We start from the raw sequence: 23321 nt of genomic DNA, 5'->3' as shown, positions 1-23321 counted from the left end.
GTTATCGTTCTTTCCTTATCTTTTTTGCCAGTGCCGTCTGTTATCCGATTGACATCCCAGTTAATGATACCTACTTTGGCGTCTACGGAAGAACATGCATGGAATTCGTACGAAGCCTTGCCTCTCCTGCTCTCACATGCGGTTTGGGTAAGTAAAAACATCGTCGTTTTTTCTTTTTAACAACTAATAGTCACACAGTTTTTTTTTACATGGTAGTCACCACTTATCAAGTCCCGGAAGTCACTCGGGGATAAGGGTTATTGCGTGTACAGTAATCAATGGGATAATATCGTAGTAATCGTTAGTAATGGAGATTTGATAAAGTGTCTTACTTAAGGGTACAGTGAGACCAAATAAAACTTGGTGTAAGTAATCAGGGGCTGTTCTTTTACTAAGGAATCTCTGCTTATCAAGATCCAAAGGTCACTCAAGGATAAGGGTTAACGCGTATAGGGTACATGATGAGACCTTGATGATTGGTAATAGTTAGACTTGGATAGGGTTTGATTTAAAAAAAAAATCTTCAACATGAACGTATTTATATATTATTTTTAGTGAATCCTTTAAGATGAGGCTTCATAATTTATGAATTCATTTTTGTGGATTGTTATCCTCATCTTCATAGTTGTTTTGATTTCACCCTGTTTCGGCCAACTCATCCTTTGGCCTTCATCAGGTATAGAAATGTTGATTCTTGTAACTGTATCCATAATCATTACTGTCGTTTGGGCCAAATAATCCTCTGGCCTACTTATGTAGGATTGAAATCTATCCTCAGACAATACTCATCTGGAACCATAGACTCACGCCTCTATTCACTGTGCCATGGGCCCGGAAGAGCGGTCAAGGTTGGATTTTATGATCTTATAAGTCTAATTTTGTGTACTTATCTGGTCTTCCGAATGGTATTATATATTATTTTATGGAATTCTTTGATTAACCGCGACAGGATATGAATGCTGAGTTATGGAACTATATCCCCAGTAATTACTACCTTCCTGATGAAGGCCAGAGGATGAATTGGCCGGAACGTGGTGAAACAACAATGAAGATGAAGATAAAAGTTCGCAAAAGAATGAATACACACATTATAAACTTATTTGTATTTGGTTTGAAAACGACCATGTTATAGTCAACTGGGAATCAGCTCAAGAGGTTTGTTTACCGCAGACAGACAGTTCTAGGAAAACCTTACTAACAAATTTTGGATTTGATTACCTGGACAGGTAAATTAACATGGAGTCCATTCTTATAAAGATGAAAAATTAAATATAACAACCCAATTCCACCTGGAGTTCTAAGATGACTCACAAGATAATAATCCACATTAAATTATTATATTATAAAACATCTCATCTTAAAGCTGTCAATAATCTTTTTCTTTTAATGATCACGCATCTTCTCTTCGTCATATTATAACGTTGTCTTTAATATGTAGGGACCCAACACGTTGTAAACTCCCTCGCAATTTACAGAAGAAAGGAAGAGGAAAGTAATGTGACTCGCTGTTTCAGGTTTTACTAAAATACTTTTATTTTTCACTCTCCGACCACACATGACTTCTTGGAAAATAGTCAAGACGGTATCTGCAAGGCGGTATATCTGACGAGGCTTCTTATTTAAAATCCTGTTCCGTTTGTTTGTTCATGGATTTAGAAGTATTCTATAAAATTAAGTATAACGAAAATCTATATTCTTAATCGTACATCATTAAATCTATTATATATAATAAGATACTAGTTACCCGTATCCCGACGTTGCCCAGTAACATTTGAGTATTTTGTATATGAAAAAAAGAACTTGTTTTGACCTCACGGTGAAGAAGTACGTTATTTTATCTTTCTTTTTCAGGACCCCGAGAACAACTGAACACCGCTACTGGTTACATTGATGCGTCTCAAGTGTATGGCTCTGATATCGATAGACAACTTCTCTTGAGAGCAATGGAAGGAGGTAAGAAACTGTTGTGTCCAAAAGACAAATGCCATAAAGAAAGGCGCGCAAAATAGGTTTAGGTAGAAAAATATATTGTACAAGAAAGTCAATACAAGAAACGGCTGTCGGTATTTACTGACTTTGTAGTTAGTTTGTAGTCTCGCGTTAGGTCGCGATATTTTCCCACGAGAGTGTTAAGTCTCAAGTTTTCTTTTTTATACTGGAAAAGTCTAGGATTATTCCTGCTTCGTACTGCTGGCGAAGTTATCAGAAACAGTTGGTGGCACTTTCGGGTTTGTATTACTATACATATAAATTCGAAGAAGTTGTCAAAAATCAAATATATAACAAATAAATGTTATCAAAGTCAAAATAATTACCTTTCTACCTAACTAGATAATTTTTTTTAGTTTTTATTTAATGTAATATGTTTATTCAACTCGAAAAACATACAGTGCTTACTGAAGTATTGGAAAATTTAAAATGGCGCTGAACTCTCTGCTTAACACGTTAAGTTTGGGAAAATGAGTTAAAAATAAAAAAATATACAAAATACTGTTAGAAACTCGCTCAATATATGTTACCGTGACATAGGCTGACATATATTCGATGGGGTTTAGCAGTGCTTTGTATATTTTTTATTTTTAACTCATTTTCCCAAACTTACCGTGTTCAACAAAGAGCCCGGCTCCATTTAAAATTTTTCAACAAATAGGTAAAAACTGTATGTTTTTCGGGCTGAATAAACATGTTACATTAAATAAAAACAATTATCCACTTAGGTAGAAAAATAATTTATCTTGCCTTTGGTAACATTTATTTGTTATATGTTTTGTTTTTGACAACTTTTTCGGTTCTATGTGTATAGTAATACAAACCCGCACTTTCTTATGAAATAAATATATGAACAAAGTATAGTTTAGAACAACTACATCAATCAACTTGTAGAAGACTCTGAATACTATCTGAACGACTGCTAACAGCGTTGATTGGAGACAACGAGTTAGGAGAATCCGAGAAGAATTTTCGAGCTTATTATACAGGGTGGGCCAAAATAAGGGTCCTATCTTTAAATTTGAATAACTTCCACAAAATAAAAGTTAAACTCACCAAACTTTATGTGTGCGTAGACTGACCCTTCCGAGATTTTTTTTGAAATAAACAAAACAAATTTTGGCCGAAAAACACTTCTTAAAACTTACATGAATTTATGAATTTTTAAAAATAGGACCCTTATTTTGGCCCACCCTATATATATTATATACCAAATGTGAAAATGTTTTAGTTTCGCATTCACGAATCAGTGTGTGAACAAAGAGAGAAATAAAGCGTTGCATTACTTCCAATGTCGAACTCAGACATCATCTTAAATCATGTATAATGGATTCCATAGTTCCTTCTTTTTAATAGAGTCACCACTTATCAAGGCTTAATTATCATTCGAGGATAAACATTACTTACTTTCTCAGATGAACGGCGAGACAACACCGTGATGATTGGTAATGTTGGCTGAAATTGAAGAAAATTATGTAATGTAAGAAGATGGCTCAACCAAATATTTGTTTACATTGGACTTAAAAACGACTATATTGTAGTCAGCTGGGAAGAAAACCCGTGCTATTGTGTTCGAAAGACAGGTAGTTCTAGAAAAGAGAGAGAAAGTGAGAGAAATGAAATTATAGACAGAGGTTGTAGCTTAATGAGTGATTAGAGCTCAGTCGAGTCGGAAGATGAGGTAAAAGAAAGAAAAACTAGGAACATTAATTTTGTGGATGAAGGAAAGAATAATTATTCTCTTTGAGCTGCATTTCACATGTGAACCTATTTTTAATATTCATTTCGATGTGGCGTACATTTGTTTCAGTGAAACAAACATATAAAAAAGAAATGAATGTAAAATAAAATATTAACTTGATATGAAACATATCTTTTAAATTATGTATGATCTTTTTTTTTAAATATTATTATTTTATTCTAATAAAAGGAAAGTTATTATTGTATGAGTGAATCAAGAGCTACGTTTGTTTTTTGTTTGTTTTTTAAGATTTGAAAATAATTCCGATGCGAACAAAACATTTTTTGGGAGGAGATAAACCGAATTATATTTTTTCCTAATAACTAGCTGCAACGATCTACAGGAAAAGCTGGCAAACTAGAATTAAATGTTGGTTTCATAGGAAGGCAGTTAGCTTTAATAAAGTGCCGATAAAGAAACTGACTTATATAGTGATTGATAACGAACATATATGAAGGAATAAATAAAACTTTCTGTTAAAATCGCAAACATACAAGGTATAACCTGGCTATCTATCATTCACTTCGTTATGCAAAAGAAAGTGGGCTCTTTATACAGTGCTAGAAAGTTACTCACACCTGAGGGTATCCTATACCTTTACAAAACCATTATTCGCCCATGCATGGAGAATTGGTACCACATCATGGCTGATGCATCTGCCACTTGTCTCTCACTTCTTAACAAGCTTCAGAAAGAGTCGCGAACCTAATAGATCGTGCACTATCAACTAAACTACAACCTCTGTCGCATCGACGTAATGTTGCATCCCTCTGCCTATTTTACACGTATTTTATAAAAAGTGTTCCAACGAGTTCGTGTACTCCCTCGACGTAAATAACTCAGACCGACTCGACAAACAGCAAAATCCTAACCCTACAATTTTGAGAGATCACTAGATGCTGGAAAGCCGTCTACTTTAATAGTTTCTTCCCTCAAACTGCGAGACTTTGAGATTCCGCTCGGATCCCTGTTTCGTTGACTGTATTGACATGCAGAAGTTCAATCGTGATGTGAACAGATACCTCACTGCTCAAACCTACATGGTATATATGCAAACATGGCCTTAACTAATAGCCCTTGACTTCAATCTCGCACTGTGCCTTGTTCGGGGTATAAAAAAAACGCAAAAAAGTGATATTATTTACTTTTTAAATATGATTTGGAAAGAATTACTAGTTTTAATTAGTATAATCGAATAATTCCGTGAATAAAATGAAAAATACATATTTTAAGACAGGTGCGCGAGAAAGTAAATAAATGACATTGCTGATAAACTTGATTCTAGCAATTCTATAACTTTCAGGTCTTATGAGAACCACGCCAACTGATGATCTCGATCTGATGCCACAAGACAATTCCACTTTCTGCAGAGCGGCCGAAGGCAATCTGTGCTTCATTGGTGGTAAGTTATGCCATCATCATCATCATCATCATCATCATCATCATCATCATCAGCAGCATCATCATCAGCATCAGCATCATCATCAGCATCATCATCATCTCTCTCGCTAGGAGTTCTCATACCAGTTGTTTCCAGGAATCCATTTACTGGTTAAAAAAAAAAAGATAATTTTCCTTGGAATCTGAGTGACAGGACTGTTTTTTTCCTATACGTCTAGTACTCGTCGATTCATCAATCAACATTACATTTCATCGGTATTCTCACGTCAACAGTTTACCCGGGATTTGCACTGATAAATATGGGTGATTCTTTCTATAATTTATATATACAATGAGTCACTCCGTAATTCGAATACCTTCTGTGTCCTTCCAGTCGATGTCTTAAAAGTTTAATCTCTCTCCAGTATTTCCGTCCTCTCAGACCGCCCACTTTCCGTAATAGCAACTGATTTTGGTGAAGTCAGAGTTTTCTTATATTGGGTGTTTTTTTTTTTTAGAGGCAACGAACTTTAAATTAAAATGAATATCAAAAACACATTTTATTATGCAAATATGTAGTTTATTCCAAAGATTAATTTTTAGCACGTATAATTTCGGCCACTCGCGTGTATATGGCGTAAACTGAAGGTCCAATTTTCTAAAACTACACATTAAATTATGTTGTATTTCATGCGCATCGAATTTCGTCTTCCAAGTGGGCTATTGTGTATGGTTTACCAGCGTAAACACTAGACTCTATATTTCCCCAAACAAAATAATCTAATCGGGTTAAATCGCACGAACGAGGTAACCATTTCATATAGTTATTCGTTTGTCAAATGTTTCAAATTTATTTTCAAAATAAATTTGCACAACTTGCAAACGTTGCTCGAATGTCAATTTAAAACAACCGATAGTTACCAAATCTGATATGTAATGATAGAGTTTTCAATTTAAAGTTCGCCGCATCTATAGAAAAAACACCCGGTATATTTACCCAAGAAATCTAAATTCCTTTTTTTATACATGGTAGTCACCACTTATCAAGGTCCGGAAGCCACTAGGGGATAAGGGTTATTGCATGTACAGTAGTCAATGGGATAGTATTGTAGTAATCGTTAGTAATGGAGATTTGATAAAGTGTCTTACTTAAGGGGGCGGTTTATCAGGAATTTGTTTATGTTGGACTTGAAGACATCCAAGTTGTAGTCAGGTGGGAAACAGACAAACGGGAAATTCGTCTTAATAAGCACTCTTCTTCTTCAATAGTGTTATCAGCATGAATATCATCATCAATCACACAAAACAGCATCACTATTAATAGAAACACCATTATAAGCATCAGTAACTATATACCATGCATAATTTTATAAACGATAACAAATTCACTATTATATCTATGCGAAAGATTTGCTGATTTAAAAATTCATCTTGAAAAAAAAAATAGTGTGGTTTTAAAAATCTTTATTCATGATAACTGTGCCCGCTTACTTGCTTCTGTGTCAATATAGAGCCTATAAATACCTCGCTTGTAACATTATTTAGGTTTTGTCGTGAAATATGAATCTAACGTTTAATCTCATCTTTTAATGTTAACTTAAGGCAAGCTAATGTAATTCTCCAAATAACTACTACTAATAATAAAGCAAATATGCAGATGGGAACAAATTTCCTGACCGTATTCTCCTAGATTTTTAGTCAGTAGTACTTTATTAGGACGAGCATTATCATGATGGAAGATGACTCGTTTTTTGGTCAACATGGGTGATAATATTGCAGAAAATATGAATGGTGCTTTAATAAATCTGAAATAAAAAGTTATGAATAAATCATGGCAATAACAATACGTGTAATATAAATTAGAATGCTTTAAAATGCTCATTCTACAAACGGCTAAGAATATACGTACTCGTCATTAAGTGAATCTAATGTATAAATCGACTGATTATGAAAGTAATTATCTTTTTTCTAAAGCTAAAAAAAGTATGCCACTTCTGCAGTATGCGGACGGCGGCCATTTTTTTGCTGCATTTCACTAAACTGTCGCAATGTGGTGCTTCTCGGTCAAAGAACAGGAGACAATTTTACTTCAATTCAAAAATTGTTTCGAAAAACAAAATATCCAAATTTGTTTTAATTCGAAAAAATGTTTCATTTAAATTATTACTTTATTGTTGACCCCCCACAAAGTTGCTTTAATTCTGAAAAAGATTTCATTAAAATTATTAATTTTTTGTTGACTCCCAAATGTTGTTTTATTAATTCGAAAAAAAAAATGTTTCATTTAAATTATTTATTTGTTGTTGACTACCAAAAGTTGTTTTATTAATTCGAAAAAAAAAAAAGTTTCATTTAAATTGTTTATTTGTTCGAAAAAAATTAATTTATAAAAATCCAAGGTTGCTTTCATTATACAATTGTTTTATTAAAATTATATTTTCTTACGGAGAATGTTTTTACAATTATATATTGATACATTTTTATCCAATAAATGTTTTGGTTTTCAAATATTTTTCTGTTTGGAAAAAATCTCGTTTGTTACTTATCGCTTCCTAACAATCGCCACCGTCCGCATATTGCAGAAGTGCCAAAAATATTTACTTTAAATTTTCAGAATTATTGTATACATATAAATCAAACGTAAAAGATTTAACATATTTAAAACTAACTATTAAATAGATTTCTTAACCTTCTCTTCCTTCACAGGTGACGGCAGAGTAAATGTGCAGCCAATGATGATGTCCCTGCATCATTTATTTGTCCGTGAACATAACCGTCTGGCCAATATCATTAGTTCCGCTAACCCAGACTGGACCGACGAAGTGATCTTTCAAGAGACCCGCAAATTGGTTATTGCTGAAATGCAACACGTCACCTACAACGAGTACTTGCCCAAGATTGTCGGAACCACCATGATGGAAACCTACAGCCTTAACACTCTTACCCAGGGCTATTCCATGTACCTGGCCAACATTAACCCGTCCATTCGTAATGGTTTTGCCTCAGCTGGAATTATCTACAGTCATTCCGGTCTTCGAAGTCTGATCACTATTGGAGACTCACAGAACACGCTTAGTTCTTTGTTCTACAATTCTGATGTCTTTTACGGTGGAACTGATGCCCCAACTCTTGTCTTCCAGGGACTCACCACAGATATGGCACAAGGAATTGATAGGTGAGAATGTTACTCTCAAGAGAAAATGTTGGGAAGTGTTCTTGTTTTTAGATAAATAAGTAAATTTCATAGTTTATTTCCTAGAGCTCCCCATCTGTGGAAGACAATATCGTGGAGCTTCTTCCCAGCTGGTGATAACATGGTCCTTTTTAAGTACAATGTAAATAAGTTCTTATTGAGCCGTCCTCTTCATAGCAAGTGCCCAACTGAACTCTAATGTATGGTTCCTCCTTGCCAAACTCTCACAAAAAAAACACTCGACTAGCTACAATCACTATATAGGATTTTCTCTACTCTCTATCTGTGCCTAACTCTAAACGCAGATTCCAGTAACAAAGCTTTTGTTCCCAGAACTACCAGCCTGTGGAACATTGTTCCACTGGCCTGCTTCCCAGTTGAATACAACATGGTAACCTTCAAATCCAATGTAAACTTAAGGGGAAAAACTATTGTAAGATGGCTTATATATCTATTTAATTTTTTAAAGGGATAATTCGTTTAATAGTAAAATAGTAAAATACATACAACATCTGTTCTCATTAGATCATAAAAATTTAGCCATTTGGGAATACCATACAATATATGGTTGGTTGGTTGTTTTTGTTTTACGGCATATCAACCTTTTTCAGGTTATTTAATGCCGAATCTAGTTATTTTGAGGAACGATTTTTAATGGAGTATATTTGTTTTTTTTAAGTCGGATTCTATTTAACCCATAGTTGGGACCCCAACAGATACTACCACTCCGGGTCAGAGTGGACCTGGGAGCAATGGCAATTAAAGGGTGGCTCCATACTCCCCAAGGCCCGCAAGCTGGGGCTTCACCATCGGATATAGTTGTAGGTCATATCCAGGACCTACAATATATGGAGGAAAACAGCGGAACTTTTCAGCCATTAAAGTTTGCAGTACTGAAGTTATCTTTTGCAGGTACTTCAGTATAACCTGCTAATTCACACGTTTATCACACAATAACTTTACGAACGGGAGTTCGGTTTTAAATCATGTGATGAAGCTCTCCAGAGAAGTGCATTATCTTTTGAATACTAAATTTTATTCACTAAATCTACATCAAACTTAATAATAAATATAACTCTAGAATGTAAATCCATAAATTTTATCCGTGTGATTTCCAGAATCGTTTTTCTGTATCGTACTTGCCATAAGTGTACTTTTATACCATCCATAAATGTGCGATACAATAAACCGCCTCCACGTTGCCTGATCTGCGAAAAAACGGTGAGATAATGAGATGATAAGCTGTCAAACGATAAGGAGGCAGTCAAATCTATTGAACTTCCCAGACGGGATGGCACCCTGACAATAGCAAGCTTTTGAGTAGACACGGGGGAGGGGGGTAATGAAGAAAAGAAAAGCAGATGTGGCCATTTCCAGTAAGGACAGTAGATATATTGAGGAGACGGATAGCCTGAACGTCAGTCAGAGTTCGGCTATAGAAGACATCGCTAGGAGAGTCTCAGAGTAAATGGCTCGGCGCTGGACAAATGAGATTGACACTGGAACCGACACGACAGAACAACAGTCAACAGCATTAAACGGCCCTCTCCTAGAGCACAATTGAATTTTACAGACAATTATCAGGTTATATATATATATATATACATATATATATATATATATATATATATATATATATATATATATATATATATGTCTTATTTATTTGTTTATAGCTTGTTATTAATGATCGTATTGATAACTTATAGAAATTAAGAACCCACTTCAGAATGGTAGAATTCATAAACCAGTAAGCATTTAAATACAATATTTTTTATTTATTTATTTCTTTACAGGTTAATGACTGAAGAACTCACCAATAAACTGGTCGAAACTGCCCCTGGTAACGGCTGGGATTTGGCTGCCATCAACGTCCAAGCAGGACGTGACATTGGACTTCCAACATACAACGCCTGGCGCCAGTGGTGTGGACTCGACGTGGCTACCAATTTCACAACTCTTGCTGACCATTCCGAAGATGACGCCAACCTCTTAGCGACCGTTTACACGTAAGAAATATTCGAGTAACCAAATAAATCTATTAACTTACGAAACATAAACGAAGCCTTTTCCTTATTTCGACCATTATTTATATTAAAGGATGTATTTGGCTTCTATTATAGTTTATGAATAGGACTGGCAGGGTTACCTGGCGTTTCCCATATTAGAGAGTGTTGTAGTATCATAGGCAGCATTATAATAAGGAAAGTTTACTTTGGCAACAACAAAGCTTCTTTCTTAGAACTGCACGCCTGTGGAACTCTGTTCCGTCTGCCTGCTTTCTACCTGACTACAACTTGGATTTCTTCAAGTCCAACGTTAACAAATTCCTGGTGAACCGCCCCCTTAAGTAAACACTTCATCAAATCTCAACACTAACGTACTTTACTTGCAATAACCCTTATCCCTGAGTGGCTTCCGGGCCTTGATAAGTGGTGACCAACGTGTAAAAAAAAAACAAAAAAAATTGATTTTGTTATGTAGGAATCTTACTCATTAACCTATTCAGTTGTATATCAACACTCTTAAAATACAGCTTATAAATAGATTAATTTCATTGTATAAAAGTGTCACTAGCTCATTTAAGACGCGGCAAGAGACGCAGAATTACTTTCATTACATTCACATGCAAAGGAATCTCAGGGTTAAAATCTCTCACACACAAAAACTGTTTCATTTTTTTCATTCACAAATTTTGCTTTGTGTTTTCTAGGAGCGTCGAAGACATCGACGTTTGGACTGGTGGTGTTTCTGAGATTCCGATTGAAGGTGGAAGCGTTGGACCATTGTTCGCATGCATTGCTGCACGCCAATTCCAGGCTTTGAAAATGGGTGACCGATTCTGGTATGAAAATGCAGGACCAAACCAACTGTCCGTCGGTAAGACATTTCACTAAACTACATTAGATTCTCAGCAACGTTTCAGAACTTTAATTAATAGAGACATGAATTATAAATTTAACTTATTCTCTTTAGTTTGTTTTTTTAATTAGTTATTGACATTATTTAATTAGTTATTGACATTATTTAATTAGTTATTGACAATATTTAATTAAGTTTTGACATTATTTGATTAGTTACTGACAAAATTTAATTAATTATTGACATTATTTAATTAGTTACTGACATTATTTAATTAATTATTGACATTAGTTAATTAGTTATTGACATTATTAAATTAGTTACTGACAAAATTTTATTAGTTATTGACAAAATTTAATTAGTTATTGACATTATTTAATTAGTTACTGACATTATTTAATTAATTATTGACATTATTTAATTAGTTACTGACATTATTTAATTAGTTATTGGCAAAATTTAATTAGTTATTGACATTATTTAATTAGTTATTGGCATTATTTAATTAATTAATGGCATTATTTAATTAGTTATTGACATAATTTAGTTACTGACATTATTAAATTATTGACAGTATTTAATTAGTTATTGACATTATTTAATTAGTTACTGGCATTATTTAATTAATTATTGACATTGTTTAATTAATTATTGACATCATTTAATTAGTTATTGACATTATTTAATAAGTTGTTGACATTATTTAACTTATTAGTGAAAATATTTAATTAGTTACTGACATTATTTAATTAATTATTGACATTATTTAATAAGTTATTAACACTATTTAATTAGTTATTGAAATTTATTATTATTATTACTTAAGTATTGATGATTATTGTTAACTCGATCGATATATTTTATCAGTAGAAACATGAATAATAATTTTAACTTGTTTTGTTTAGTTGTTTTTTTATTTGTTATTGTTATGTTTGCAAACAACGTATAATGCAATACAAATGAAGACTCAACAAACAAAGGTAGATCAATAAGAAGTGTATTCGGAAAAGTATATTTACAGTATATTTACATAATGGTTGTCAAGTAAGGGAGTCTTGGCTGGAGAACATATCCGCTCTCGGCTCGGCCTTCGGTGGCTTCTGGTTAACACACACTCAGACTAACCGAGTCTTTTTATTTATGTGTAATATTATTCACATATGTAAATAAGTGGGTGCCACCACAACAGTTATTTACATTATTTAAGTATTGATGATTGTTTTGTTTTTATTATTTTGTCGAGTAGTGAGTCACACTTTTCAAAATTGGAATAAAAGTAAAATGATTTCAATATTTATGAATATAATTGGATTTTTCCGTTAAGAACTGGCAAAAGTTATAGCCTATTGACTTCGAATGAGTGCTTTATGCCAAATTAATGTTTGAATATGTTTTAGTTTGCGCTTAATTTTTCACTAAATATTAATTTCTATTGATTAGTTCGAGTGCATCAAACGATACCCTAATATCATTGCACCTCATCATTAGATACTCGGCAACGTTTAATAACTAATACGAAATATTTAACTAATTAGCAAGATCCGTGGAAATTCCACGAATAAGTATTTAATTAAAAATGTTTTGTATGAAACTGGCATTATCTGGATGGCGCAAAAATAGTTTTATGGACAGAAAAAAATATCAATAGCACGCAGCAAATATGAGTTCATTAACATTTCTATGAAAATAGTGTCCATTGTGTTTTAATAATACTTAACTTATGAAAGATATTCATTTGCGAATTCACCAAAGAATGATTTTAGTAACTTTATTTATTTTCACATTAATTTATGTCATAATTTCAGATACCGTGAATGCCATCCGAAACGTGACCATGTCTCGTCTCATTTGTGATAACACCAACATCCAACAAATCCAAGGAGATGCATTCATTGCTGCCTCCGAAACGTAAGTCGTTCGTTTTATTTGAATAATAAAATGCAATCACGATTACACAATAGAAACTATCTAAATAATATATTTACACCCTTCAAATAAATATGCAATCATCGATCTTAGAAGTCATTTTTGTTTATCTCTACTATTATATAAAAGAATTGTGAGTGTGTGTGTGTGTATGTCTGTTTGTGTGTGTGTCTGTGTGTGTGTATGTGTGTGTGTCTGTGTGTGTGTGTCTGAGTTCGTTCCCTATCAACTAAAAAACAGCTGGATCGAATTTTATGAAATTTCACCCGAAGATACTTTATGTACCTGACAGTGTTCTTAGACCTCTCATCCTCCTCTTGAACAATTTATACCACTCAAAAATCGATGCTCGATTCATGCGAGATAGTCCAATAACAGTCTGAAGCATCCTATACGTTTCTGTACCATTTTCTCAGGTTTAAAACAGAATTTTATTGGAAATCGTTATTCCAAAGTGCCCTCACGTCCAGTTTGCATTTTGAAATTCACCAATCAGGCTTTAGTTAAGTATGTTCAAATTCCTGCTATAGCTGGTCATTTGAACCTGAAATCATAAAAATTGGTCAATCATCTCATAAGATGTATAACAATAACATGCTGAATTTTAAATGCCTGTATAAAAATGTCTGGAAACTTATTGAAGGCACATCATATAATTAACAAAAAAGGTTTATTAGCAAATGTATGTTAAAGAAGTACACGTCATGATTCTGGGGCCATAACTATTACGAATCGCTACCTCAATGTTTAGATGTAAGGATATTTATAGTCTCTTGGAAAGTCCATTAAGAGCACTTTATTCCATAACAGGAATTGACCCATTAATGCCGTACGCCTTAAAATTGATGTGTTTTTGCCGTCTTTCAATTAAGATATTTATCTCCCTCTCATGGTTGGAAGATGTGCCACAAGGGTCAGCAAGTGAGATTGAAGAGCCGGCGCTCCCGAGGAGTAAAGCTTTAACCTGATAAAACTACCTAGGCAGTTCGTCCGGCATTTACGGCGGAAACGTTTCAGACGATTATCAATAAACTAACTCCTTAGGGAGAAGGCAAAGCGTGGGAGGATGGATCTCATAGTACTGTAACGAACAGCAACAGATCGCAGTCAACAGGAAAGAGGCTGTTTCAGAAATGGCTCAGACAGTGTTGACTTTGGTGTCGAAGGTGCCGAAGGGAAAAATCACAAATGTGCCAACCTGTCCGTTAGAAATATATCTAACTGGTACTGTCAACTCTAAGAGGCACACAACATCATAGACGACATTAAAACCCCGTAAAACATTATATGGATGTGCTTGATTTTATATACATAAAAATATCACTAATCAATATTTGTGTTTTTATTAAACAGAAACCCAGTTGTAGACTGCTCTTCCCTCCCGGCTGCTGACCAATGTTCCTTGGTAAGAACCTACAGTGCTTGGACTGCTTGGAGCGACTGTATCAATAACCAGAGGGTTCGAACCCGAACCTGCCTGACACCCGCCACCGGTGCGTGTTCCTGCGATGGCGTCCCTGCCGAGACTCAAATCGGACAATGCAATGTTTTTGGACCCGCAGCCTAATTGAATTTTGAATTATGAACCCATATGATCCGTCCATTTTTTTTGTAGATTTAACACATGTTTTAATAAAAATGATTTCTTTTTTTAAATAAACATATTTTTTTTTGTTTTTCTTTGTTTAAATGATTTCTGGTGTTACTAGATCAGGATGTCTGAAGATATTAGCTTCGTGACCTAAAATGCACCAAGCATTGCTTGTTGGGTAGCAGGGGTACATATTGGGACACATATAACGGGGGACTCAGAACAAGAAATGATAATGACATTTATGTAGATTACACACACGACGATGACCGTGACAATTCTAGGGGACTTCATATTATTAATACGGAGCTGAGACATTTATACAGTTCTTGTTAACACAGAGGAGGGGGCCCATTACTTGAGGGGGAGTTATAACAAGCTCATTAAAGATGATGATAAAACACATTTACCTTTCAGTGGGTGGAATGACGTCACGAAGACAAACAATTACAAAATATTAGATGGTTTCTTTATTCATCAGCCGGCCGATTGATGATGTCAAGAATTAAAGCTTGTATTACTACATGGCCTCTCTTCCACCCTTGGCCTCTAAGAGCATCAGCTCCAAGTCTCTAACTGACTCTATCACTGTGACTGTGATTGTGATCTTCGATTATTCTCTCTAACTTCGAAGCCTCGTCAATATATTGAGAATTTCCTTTTGTTTATAACGTCAGAGGCCTGCTGTCAACCAACGTGATTTTATCACGGTTAGGGTTAGGGTCAACCCGTGCCCTTGCACATGTATTCACACACCTCTGATAAACAAAAGAAATCCGTAAATTAAATTGTATCGTTTAATCTATTTTTAATTTATAAACTCGCACTGTCCATTCTTTTAACTGACATATTTAATATCCAATTATTTCTAAAAGAATGGACAATCGCTTTACCTGACATAAATAATATTTAGTTGTTTCTAAAAGAACTAACAATCAATTGCATTCCTAGGATTTCAACTTATCCATTATCTTTTAACACTTGTCTACAGGGTTCGATTCTATTTTTTTCCTAATATCATTTTCAATTATCTAGTCTGCCTTTTTACCTACATGAGAAGATGACAGCCCATCTTATATAACATGTTGCTATTTTTTTTCTTTTCCTTTTGCAAAATTACATAATAATCTGCTAATTTAAAAACAAAACCAAAAAAGAAAAAACAAGACTTTTTCTCTAAAAAACAACCAAAAGAAACACCATGAACAAATATTTGAAGATACAATGTGCCTTAAATAAGTTCCCAGACTTTTTTTCATCTGGACATTTTTATTGATAGAACACACATGAAACTCGAGTCCCTTTCAAAATTATCACTTCCGGCTGCAATGCACTTGTTTTGCCGTTCTGGAAGATTTCACAGAAGCTCTCTTGTGTGAGTGTGTCAATGGTCCCCTCTTTTATATCTTCAATTGTCGCATAACGACAGCAGATAAGGGTTTCCTTGAGCTTAGGGAATAACCAAAAGTCACAAGGAGCAAGGTTTGACTGTAGAGAGGGTGAGGAACTATGTTGATGCATATTTTGGTCAAATAGTCTGTGATCTTCTCGGAAAACACTTTGGACAAACTTCACGCACATCTTCCGCATCTTCAGTTCCTCACGGATATCTATGTGTACAGTTCCCACACTGACATCAAACTGTGCGGTTATTGTCTATAGACACACGACGGTCCTTATATATGACATTCTTTATTTGGCAAATCAACTCTGGTGTTCTGGATTTCTTACTTCTCCCACACCTCTCATCATCTCTTCTAGACTCCTTGCCTTCCTTGAATCTCTTATACCACTCGAAAACTAATGCTCGATTTATACAAGATGGTCCAAAAGCAGTCTGAAGCATTATATACGTCTCTGTGGTGTTTAAAACAGAATTTCATTCTATATATTTCTTCTAAAGTGTCCTCACGCCCAGATTGCATTTTTGAAATTCACCAGCTGTGACAATCAGGCTTTAGTAGGGTGTATTCCAATTCCTACTGTATTTATTCATTTGGTCCTGAAATCATAAAAAATAGTAAATTACTACTTAGGATATATAGCAATAACATACTGAATTTTCAAGAGTTAATGACAATTTTTAAATGCCTGTACAAAAAAGTATGGAAACTTATTTAAATTACCTCGTATCAGGGGTCCATCCTGGGCCCAACTCTCTTCCTGATCTACATCAATGATCTCCCAAAACACATACTTAAATCATTTGTTGACATCTATGCTGATGACACGACCATCTATGGCAAGACATAAGGCCGTAAATGACAAAGTTGTCTCTGATTCTCTCTCCTCTGATTTTGAGCAGGCGGTACAGTGGGGGGGGGAGAGGTGGCTGATTACTTTTAATGCATCTAAAACCAAGCTCCTATCTTTACATCAGCAACGCTCTGATCCCCATCTGGCATCAATTGAAATGGGCGGCTCTCGTTTAGGGGAGGCTCCATGTTTTAATAAGCTTCTGGGATTGACCTTTACTCCTGACCTGAAATGGAACACGTACATCAAGTATGTTGCTAAGATCGCTGGGAAAATGGAAGGATCCTTCTACCGCTCCAGAAGATATCTCCCGGCTGATGCAATTCGCTATCTATATAAAAGCGAAGTGCGTCCAGGGATGGAGTACTGCTGCCACACCTGGACAGGAGCTACTAAAACCAGCCTATCCTTCCTTTACAGAGTACAAAATAGACTTCGTGGCCTAGTGGGAGACGTCTTTTTCTCTTCCCTGCAACCTCTCTCCCACAAAAGGGACATTGCGAGCCTGTCTGTTTTATTGTTATTTCCTTGGCAAGTGCTCGCCCGAGCTCCAATCTCTGGTCCCCCCCTCGCCAATCTTTTGCGTCTATCTGAAACCACTGTCAGTAATTTTCCCCATTCTTTATCTGTGCCTAAATCAAAACGTAGATTCCACGAACAAAGTTTCTTTCTTAGAAGTGCACGCCTGTGGAACTCTCTTCCGTTTACCTGTTTCCCACCTAACTACAACTTGGATGTCTTCAAGTCCAACATAAACAAATTCCTGATAAACCACTCCCTTAAGTAGGACACTTTATCAGATCTTCATTACTAACGATGACTACGATATTGTCCAATTGACTACTGTACACGCAATAACCCTTATCCCCGAGTGGCTTCCGGGCCTTGATAAGTGGTGACTACTACGTAAAAACCCCCAAAAAACTCGAAACATAAAATCTATTCCAAAACTACTGAATTCGATATCAAATGAAACGAAAATGGTTGATATGCCATAAAACTAAATCAAAATTTTTACGGCTGCTTTGCCATAAAGCTTTGTGTAAAGAAATTGCTACAGACAAGTCATGAAGCCATTTGATGTTATAAATACTACTTTAAAAACTGGACAATGTTAAGAGATAGATATTTTCGACTCAGTAAGCAGCAATACTTTACCCTTTGTCAGAAACATCACTTGTAAACTATGATGACTAAGGGAAGCAGAAAGTTACGAGACTCTCGAAAATATGTTTTTATAGTGAGCTATCAACACATAAACTTAAATCTTTATACAGTCTGTTTAAACAGGACGAACAAAACTTCTTTGTGTGACGAATCGACAGCGTCTCGAAAATATTCAGAGCACCCTATCCTGCTTTGACAAATTTTAAAACCGGCTTCGAAATCTAGTGGGTGATACCTTCTTTTTTTTTCTTCCCTTACAGCTTCGTTCACACAGAAGAGAAGTTGCGAGCCTGTCTCTGCTCTATGCTTAGTTTCATAGCAAATGTTCGCCTGAACTTCAATTTATTGTCCCCCTCTTACCAAACTTTCACAAAAAACACTCGTCTTGCCACAACAACAATCAACAATTTCCCTCACTCTCTCTGTGCCTTAATCTAAACGCAAATTCCATGAACAGAGCTTTTTTCTTAGAGTTACAAACCCGTGGAACTCTATTCCACTGGCCTGCTTTCCAGCTGACTACAATATGGTCGTCTTCAAATCGAATGTAAACAAGTTCTTGTTAAACCGCCCTTCCCAAATAACCCATTTCTACTCCATTTCCACCACTAACTATTCATACGTTTTTGTTTCAGTGACTACTGTACACTCATTAGCCCTCGGGCCCTGATAAGTGTTGACCCCCATGTAAAAGAAAAAAATAGATTTCTACATTGTTTACATTACTTTACTGAACACATAATCATTTCTTATCTTCTTATCTAATACAATTCTGTTTGCAGGTAGGTTATCGTGACATGCACTAAACGTTGAATATTATAAAAATTCATACTAGTGAACTTAATCGCTACTTTCTTCTGTAGGGCCCATGCTATGTGACGAAGAAACCAACGTTTCACTTTCTACTCTTAATTAAATACTGGGTGCGGCGAAAATATGTCATTTTGACATGCCATCTTCCCAGTCCTGCTCGTGCGGTTTCTGAGCAATCATTAAATTGTATGAACGGAATCGCAGATCACTGTGTAGTATTATTCTAACTGTTCGATTAGAAAATCCCAAGGCGAGCTGAACGTGTAGAAGAAAGTAAGAGAAAATATCATAGCTCGAATACTCCCTGGTGTGTGTGTGGGAGAAGAAAAGGAGAGTCATATAGACACACAGACAGACAGAGAAACGTTATACATAAAACAGCCCGAAATCGGAGAAGTTAACATGGATATTTTAATATGTATGAACAAAAATAGAAAGAAATTAAGTAAATAAAAACTAACCTAAAAAGAATATTCTTCGTTTATTTTTTAAAACATTATATATGCGAATATATCAAGTAATGAAAGACACTAGAATCTACAGTAAGCAGTTGATAAAATAAGTAGATGTGTGTGTGTGTGCGCGCGCGCGTGTGTGTAGACAATCCAGACAAGCAGCGTGTCCTTTCACCCCGTCTCGTACCTAGAACCATAATAAATTCATGATTCCAATCTTTTGGTGAGAATTTTCCACTTATCAGTCTCCAGGTGTATATGTCGGTACGCCTATAAACGTGTGTGTGCATATTATTCTATGCATGTACGGGACCGTGTAGAAGAATATGTGATAGTGTGCGGGTGTACATGCATGTATGTTTACATATGTGAGTGTGTTCGTGAGGTACGTGGTTCCCAATTCAAAGTTTTATGAAAGACTTGGTTTTGAATAGAGGCCACACAAGTTTCTGACCATTCCAAGTCCAAAATGTTGGAAGGGCCATATTCAGATAGATCTTTACCTCATTGGCTATACACGTGCCCCTCCTGCTGATAACCATGCACACCCGGCACCAATGTTTCCATCACTCACACTGGGGAAGACCGAAGGATCGGTCGAAAATAATGTGCTTTTGAAAGAAACATTTTTTTTTTCAAAATACGTTTTGGATTCCTACACGTCAACACATAGGAAATAAATACAGAAAAGATATAAACTTATATATATTTTTCGTATTGATATTTTATTCATATAAATATATATATATATATATATATATACATATATATATATATATTATGTAATGCCTTAAAATTATATGCAAAACTTAGTTCTCCTTCACTTATCGTGATTAACATTGAAAACAGTAGCTCAGTATGAATTCAAATATGGCGTAAAGAATGGGCTTATTTTACTCGTGATCTATGAACTAAACTTCTTTCTTTCTTCTACACATAGATATGTTTTCAATGCTTTATGTATAACAAGTGTATATCTTTACTGTTTCTACTGAATTTCGGATTTTTATGTCTTTAAACCTTCCTAATTCGTTTTAAAATTACCTTCCTTTTTTGGAACTAAGGAGAAAAAAACTGTACATTTTATTTTTTTATGAACTAATATAAAGTCTCTGACGGTTGCTTTGGTTTATGCAATTCAATGAAACACATGTAAGACGCGGTAATTCAAACAATATGGATGTGAATTAAGTGTATATTCCTGTAATTTTGAAGTTCTTTAATAAAGTTACATGTGCTCTGGAAGTGTAAATCTATTTTCATTGAGCTTAAAAATATAGGTTGCAAAGATAGCTTTATTGAAAATATAAATTGTAAACGTATACTTGTTTTAAGTTAACGCGCGTGCACACACACACACACACACACACACATATATATATATAATAAAAATTACAATTAAATATCCACTTATCAAGTGTTTCCTTTTCAGATTAAATATGTTTTTAACTCATTTCAAAGTGTTTTTTTTAACATGTTTTATTAACTGTTCGCTCGTATATATACATATATATATATATATATATATATATATATATAATGCAGATTAGGTAGTTCTCCAAGTTCAAATATCAAGTTTTCTCTATATATGTATAGTTAATAGACAGTATTAAAATCGCGGAAATTTTATATTTATGTTTTAATGTAAAATAAGTTTAAATTTGAATATAAAAACAATTTTATTTTTTCAGATATCTTATTTGGTGTTTTTATTCGACTATCTGAGATTTGCTTAATAAATATGTATGAAGATGATGGAACGGACCCCATGTCGCGTCCCAATCATCCTCTCCAAACAACGCAACAATTGTAAGCTATGTTTAATGAAGTATATTAAACGTTTCACTATATATATATGCATATACATACATATATATATATATGATATATATATATAATATATATATATATATATATATATATATATATACTTCAGAATAATGTAATGCAATAAATCTATGTGTATGTAAATCCAGTGATTATCGGTCTTACAAAATTTTATTAGCTGTAATATTTTGTAAAGACAATCCCAGCTAAATGAAAATTGCTCAATATACCAGAAAGAGCAAATAAATAATAATTTAGCAATTTAAATTTTATGATGTGAAAGGTTAAATTTCAAATCTAGAATTTTTATTAGATGCAAGACAAAGAATACATTTTTATAAGTATATTCTCTTAACTTATAGGTTTTCAATGTTTACCCATCTCCTCAGAGGAAAATATATTAGCAAGTATTATAAATGGCTTATACCTAATTTGCTAAAAGTAATAAACATAGAAAATCATAATTAAATTTTGTAAAGTTTTTAAATCATAGAGTAAGGAAAATTAGATATTGGTTCAAAATGAAAAGGATATTGAACTCCATATCCAAATTGAATGGTAAATCCTGAAGTGAGAGTATTTGGTAGCAGGGAGGTAAAAGGGTCTAATACGTATCGTAATTCTTTCAAAACACAAGATAACAATCCGAAGTAGGCATGATTCCTTGGTATCTCCTTTGATTCGATGATATTTTTTTTCATCTTTCTCCGGAAATTGTGGTTTTATTCACAAATTGAAATTGCACTTGGAGTGGATTATGAAACTTATATATTAAAAACCTATAAAATTATATGTTTATTATAAAAAAAGCATCTTCAACGGACTGATATAAAAAAATATTTACCAGATATCTCAAAACAAAAACCATAAAACAAGTTAAAAAAATGACTGTGTTTATTTCTTTGGATAGTATAAGTGTTATTCGCTTTACCAAGGTTAAATGTCAGACTTGAAAAATGAAGTTTTTACCTGACGGGTTAGAGTTAGGGTTTAGACCAAAACACACAATCCTTCAGATAAGGGCCCTAAAGGCTAACTTGCCCAAATAGACACACCGTTCCACCGCTCGACAGAAAAAAACAACTTTATTTTGTTGAACGTTTTAACTCCAATTCCCATTCTTACTCCCCCGTCTTTTTCTTTCTCCAGAAAGCTAGCTATGTTTGCCTTGCTTTCTCGTCTCCTAGAGTCATTTTTACCTTATTGTAACGTTACACAGGGACCAACACGTTGTAGCCTCAGTGGCAAAGTAGATAAAGGATAGAAAATATCTTTAACTCACCTTTTTCTTTGTAACAAAGACATTTATTTCCTCATTGTGACGCCAGCAACGTCACCTACGTGATCATCTTCTCGAACGTGCTCTCTCAATTTTATATAATCTTTATTTTTCGCTACCGATGACGTCATTTCGCATGCATTTGAATACGCACGTCTTTACATTATTAATGGTCACTATTCGACCGTCCAGAGGTTGAATACTCAAGATATCTAGCTGAGATAACATATACACGGTTTCCATTCACGAGGGTGTACATGTACCTATTTAAAACGTCTCCCCACGGGACAGAGTTAGACACCAGGGTCGTTTTTTAACGTGGAGAAAAGGTACAAAAATAAAAATTGCCTTAGTCGTGAAGGACTGCTATTCCACCGAAAGAGAACAAGAAATGGAAGTGCAGCATCTTAAGAACAGATGGTATTTATTTGCTCCCCCACCGAGCAAATTAGGCACAAGGCCGATTTTTAATGTGAGGAGTGAAGGGGGAAATGGGGACCAACTCCCCGGGGAGTAGGGGAGTTGGATAGTGACAATTGGTATGAAGGGTTGCCCCTACATTGACCAAGGTCTTATATGTGAGATTGCCCACACATATGGTCTTTGCTTGCAGTATCTGCCGGAACAGATACTACACTTTGATCTTGGCCAAATTGATCTTGGGTGTACATGTAGATAACCCTGGATATTGTTTTTTTCGCAAAGACCAATCCCAGCGTGAATTTCCCAAAGTATTTATTCTTTTGCAAAGAGAATATGTTTTTTTTGTATGTATTTTATTTCATCAATAAAAACTATTAAACACAAAACAAATTAAACAAACTCCATCGCATTCAATTAAT

The 23321-nt window shown here is 34.5% G+C and overlaps 1 protein-coding gene across 2 annotated transcripts in view; it reads left to right on the top strand.

The window, feature by feature from the left end:
* LOC145278032 (salivary peroxidase/catechol oxidase-like) overlaps positions 1 to 14751 on the top strand; it is a 31203-nt gene extending 16452 nt beyond the window's left edge. For both annotated transcript variants that reach the window (XM_080130249.1, XM_080130250.1), the window contains exons 7-14: positions 32 to 147; positions 1852 to 1953; positions 5034 to 5132; positions 7817 to 8285; positions 10100 to 10312; positions 11017 to 11183; positions 12971 to 13073; positions 14445 to 14751. In XM_080130249.1, coding sequence (XP_079986375.1) covers positions 32 to 147; positions 1852 to 1953; positions 5034 to 5132; positions 7817 to 8285; positions 10100 to 10312; positions 11017 to 11183; positions 12971 to 13073; positions 14445 to 14658 — 1483 coding nt within the window. In that variant the 3' untranslated portion in view covers positions 14659 to 14751. The remainder of the gene's footprint in view (positions 1 to 31; positions 148 to 1851; positions 1954 to 5033; positions 5133 to 7816; positions 8286 to 10099; positions 10313 to 11016; positions 11184 to 12970; positions 13074 to 14444) is intronic.
* The last annotated feature ends 8570 nt before the right edge of the window (positions 14752 to 23321 follow it).

The sequence above is a fragment of the Euprymna scolopes genome, chromosome 6, assembly GCF_053919585.1.
Source record: "Euprymna scolopes isolate OS-2025 chromosome 6, ASM5391958v1, whole genome shotgun sequence".
Taxonomy (NCBI): Eukaryota; Metazoa; Mollusca; class Cephalopoda; order Sepiida; family Sepiolidae; genus Euprymna; species Euprymna scolopes.
The sequence above is the reverse complement of the archived record's forward strand: the minus strand, read 5'-3'. Positions and strand labels throughout refer to the sequence as shown.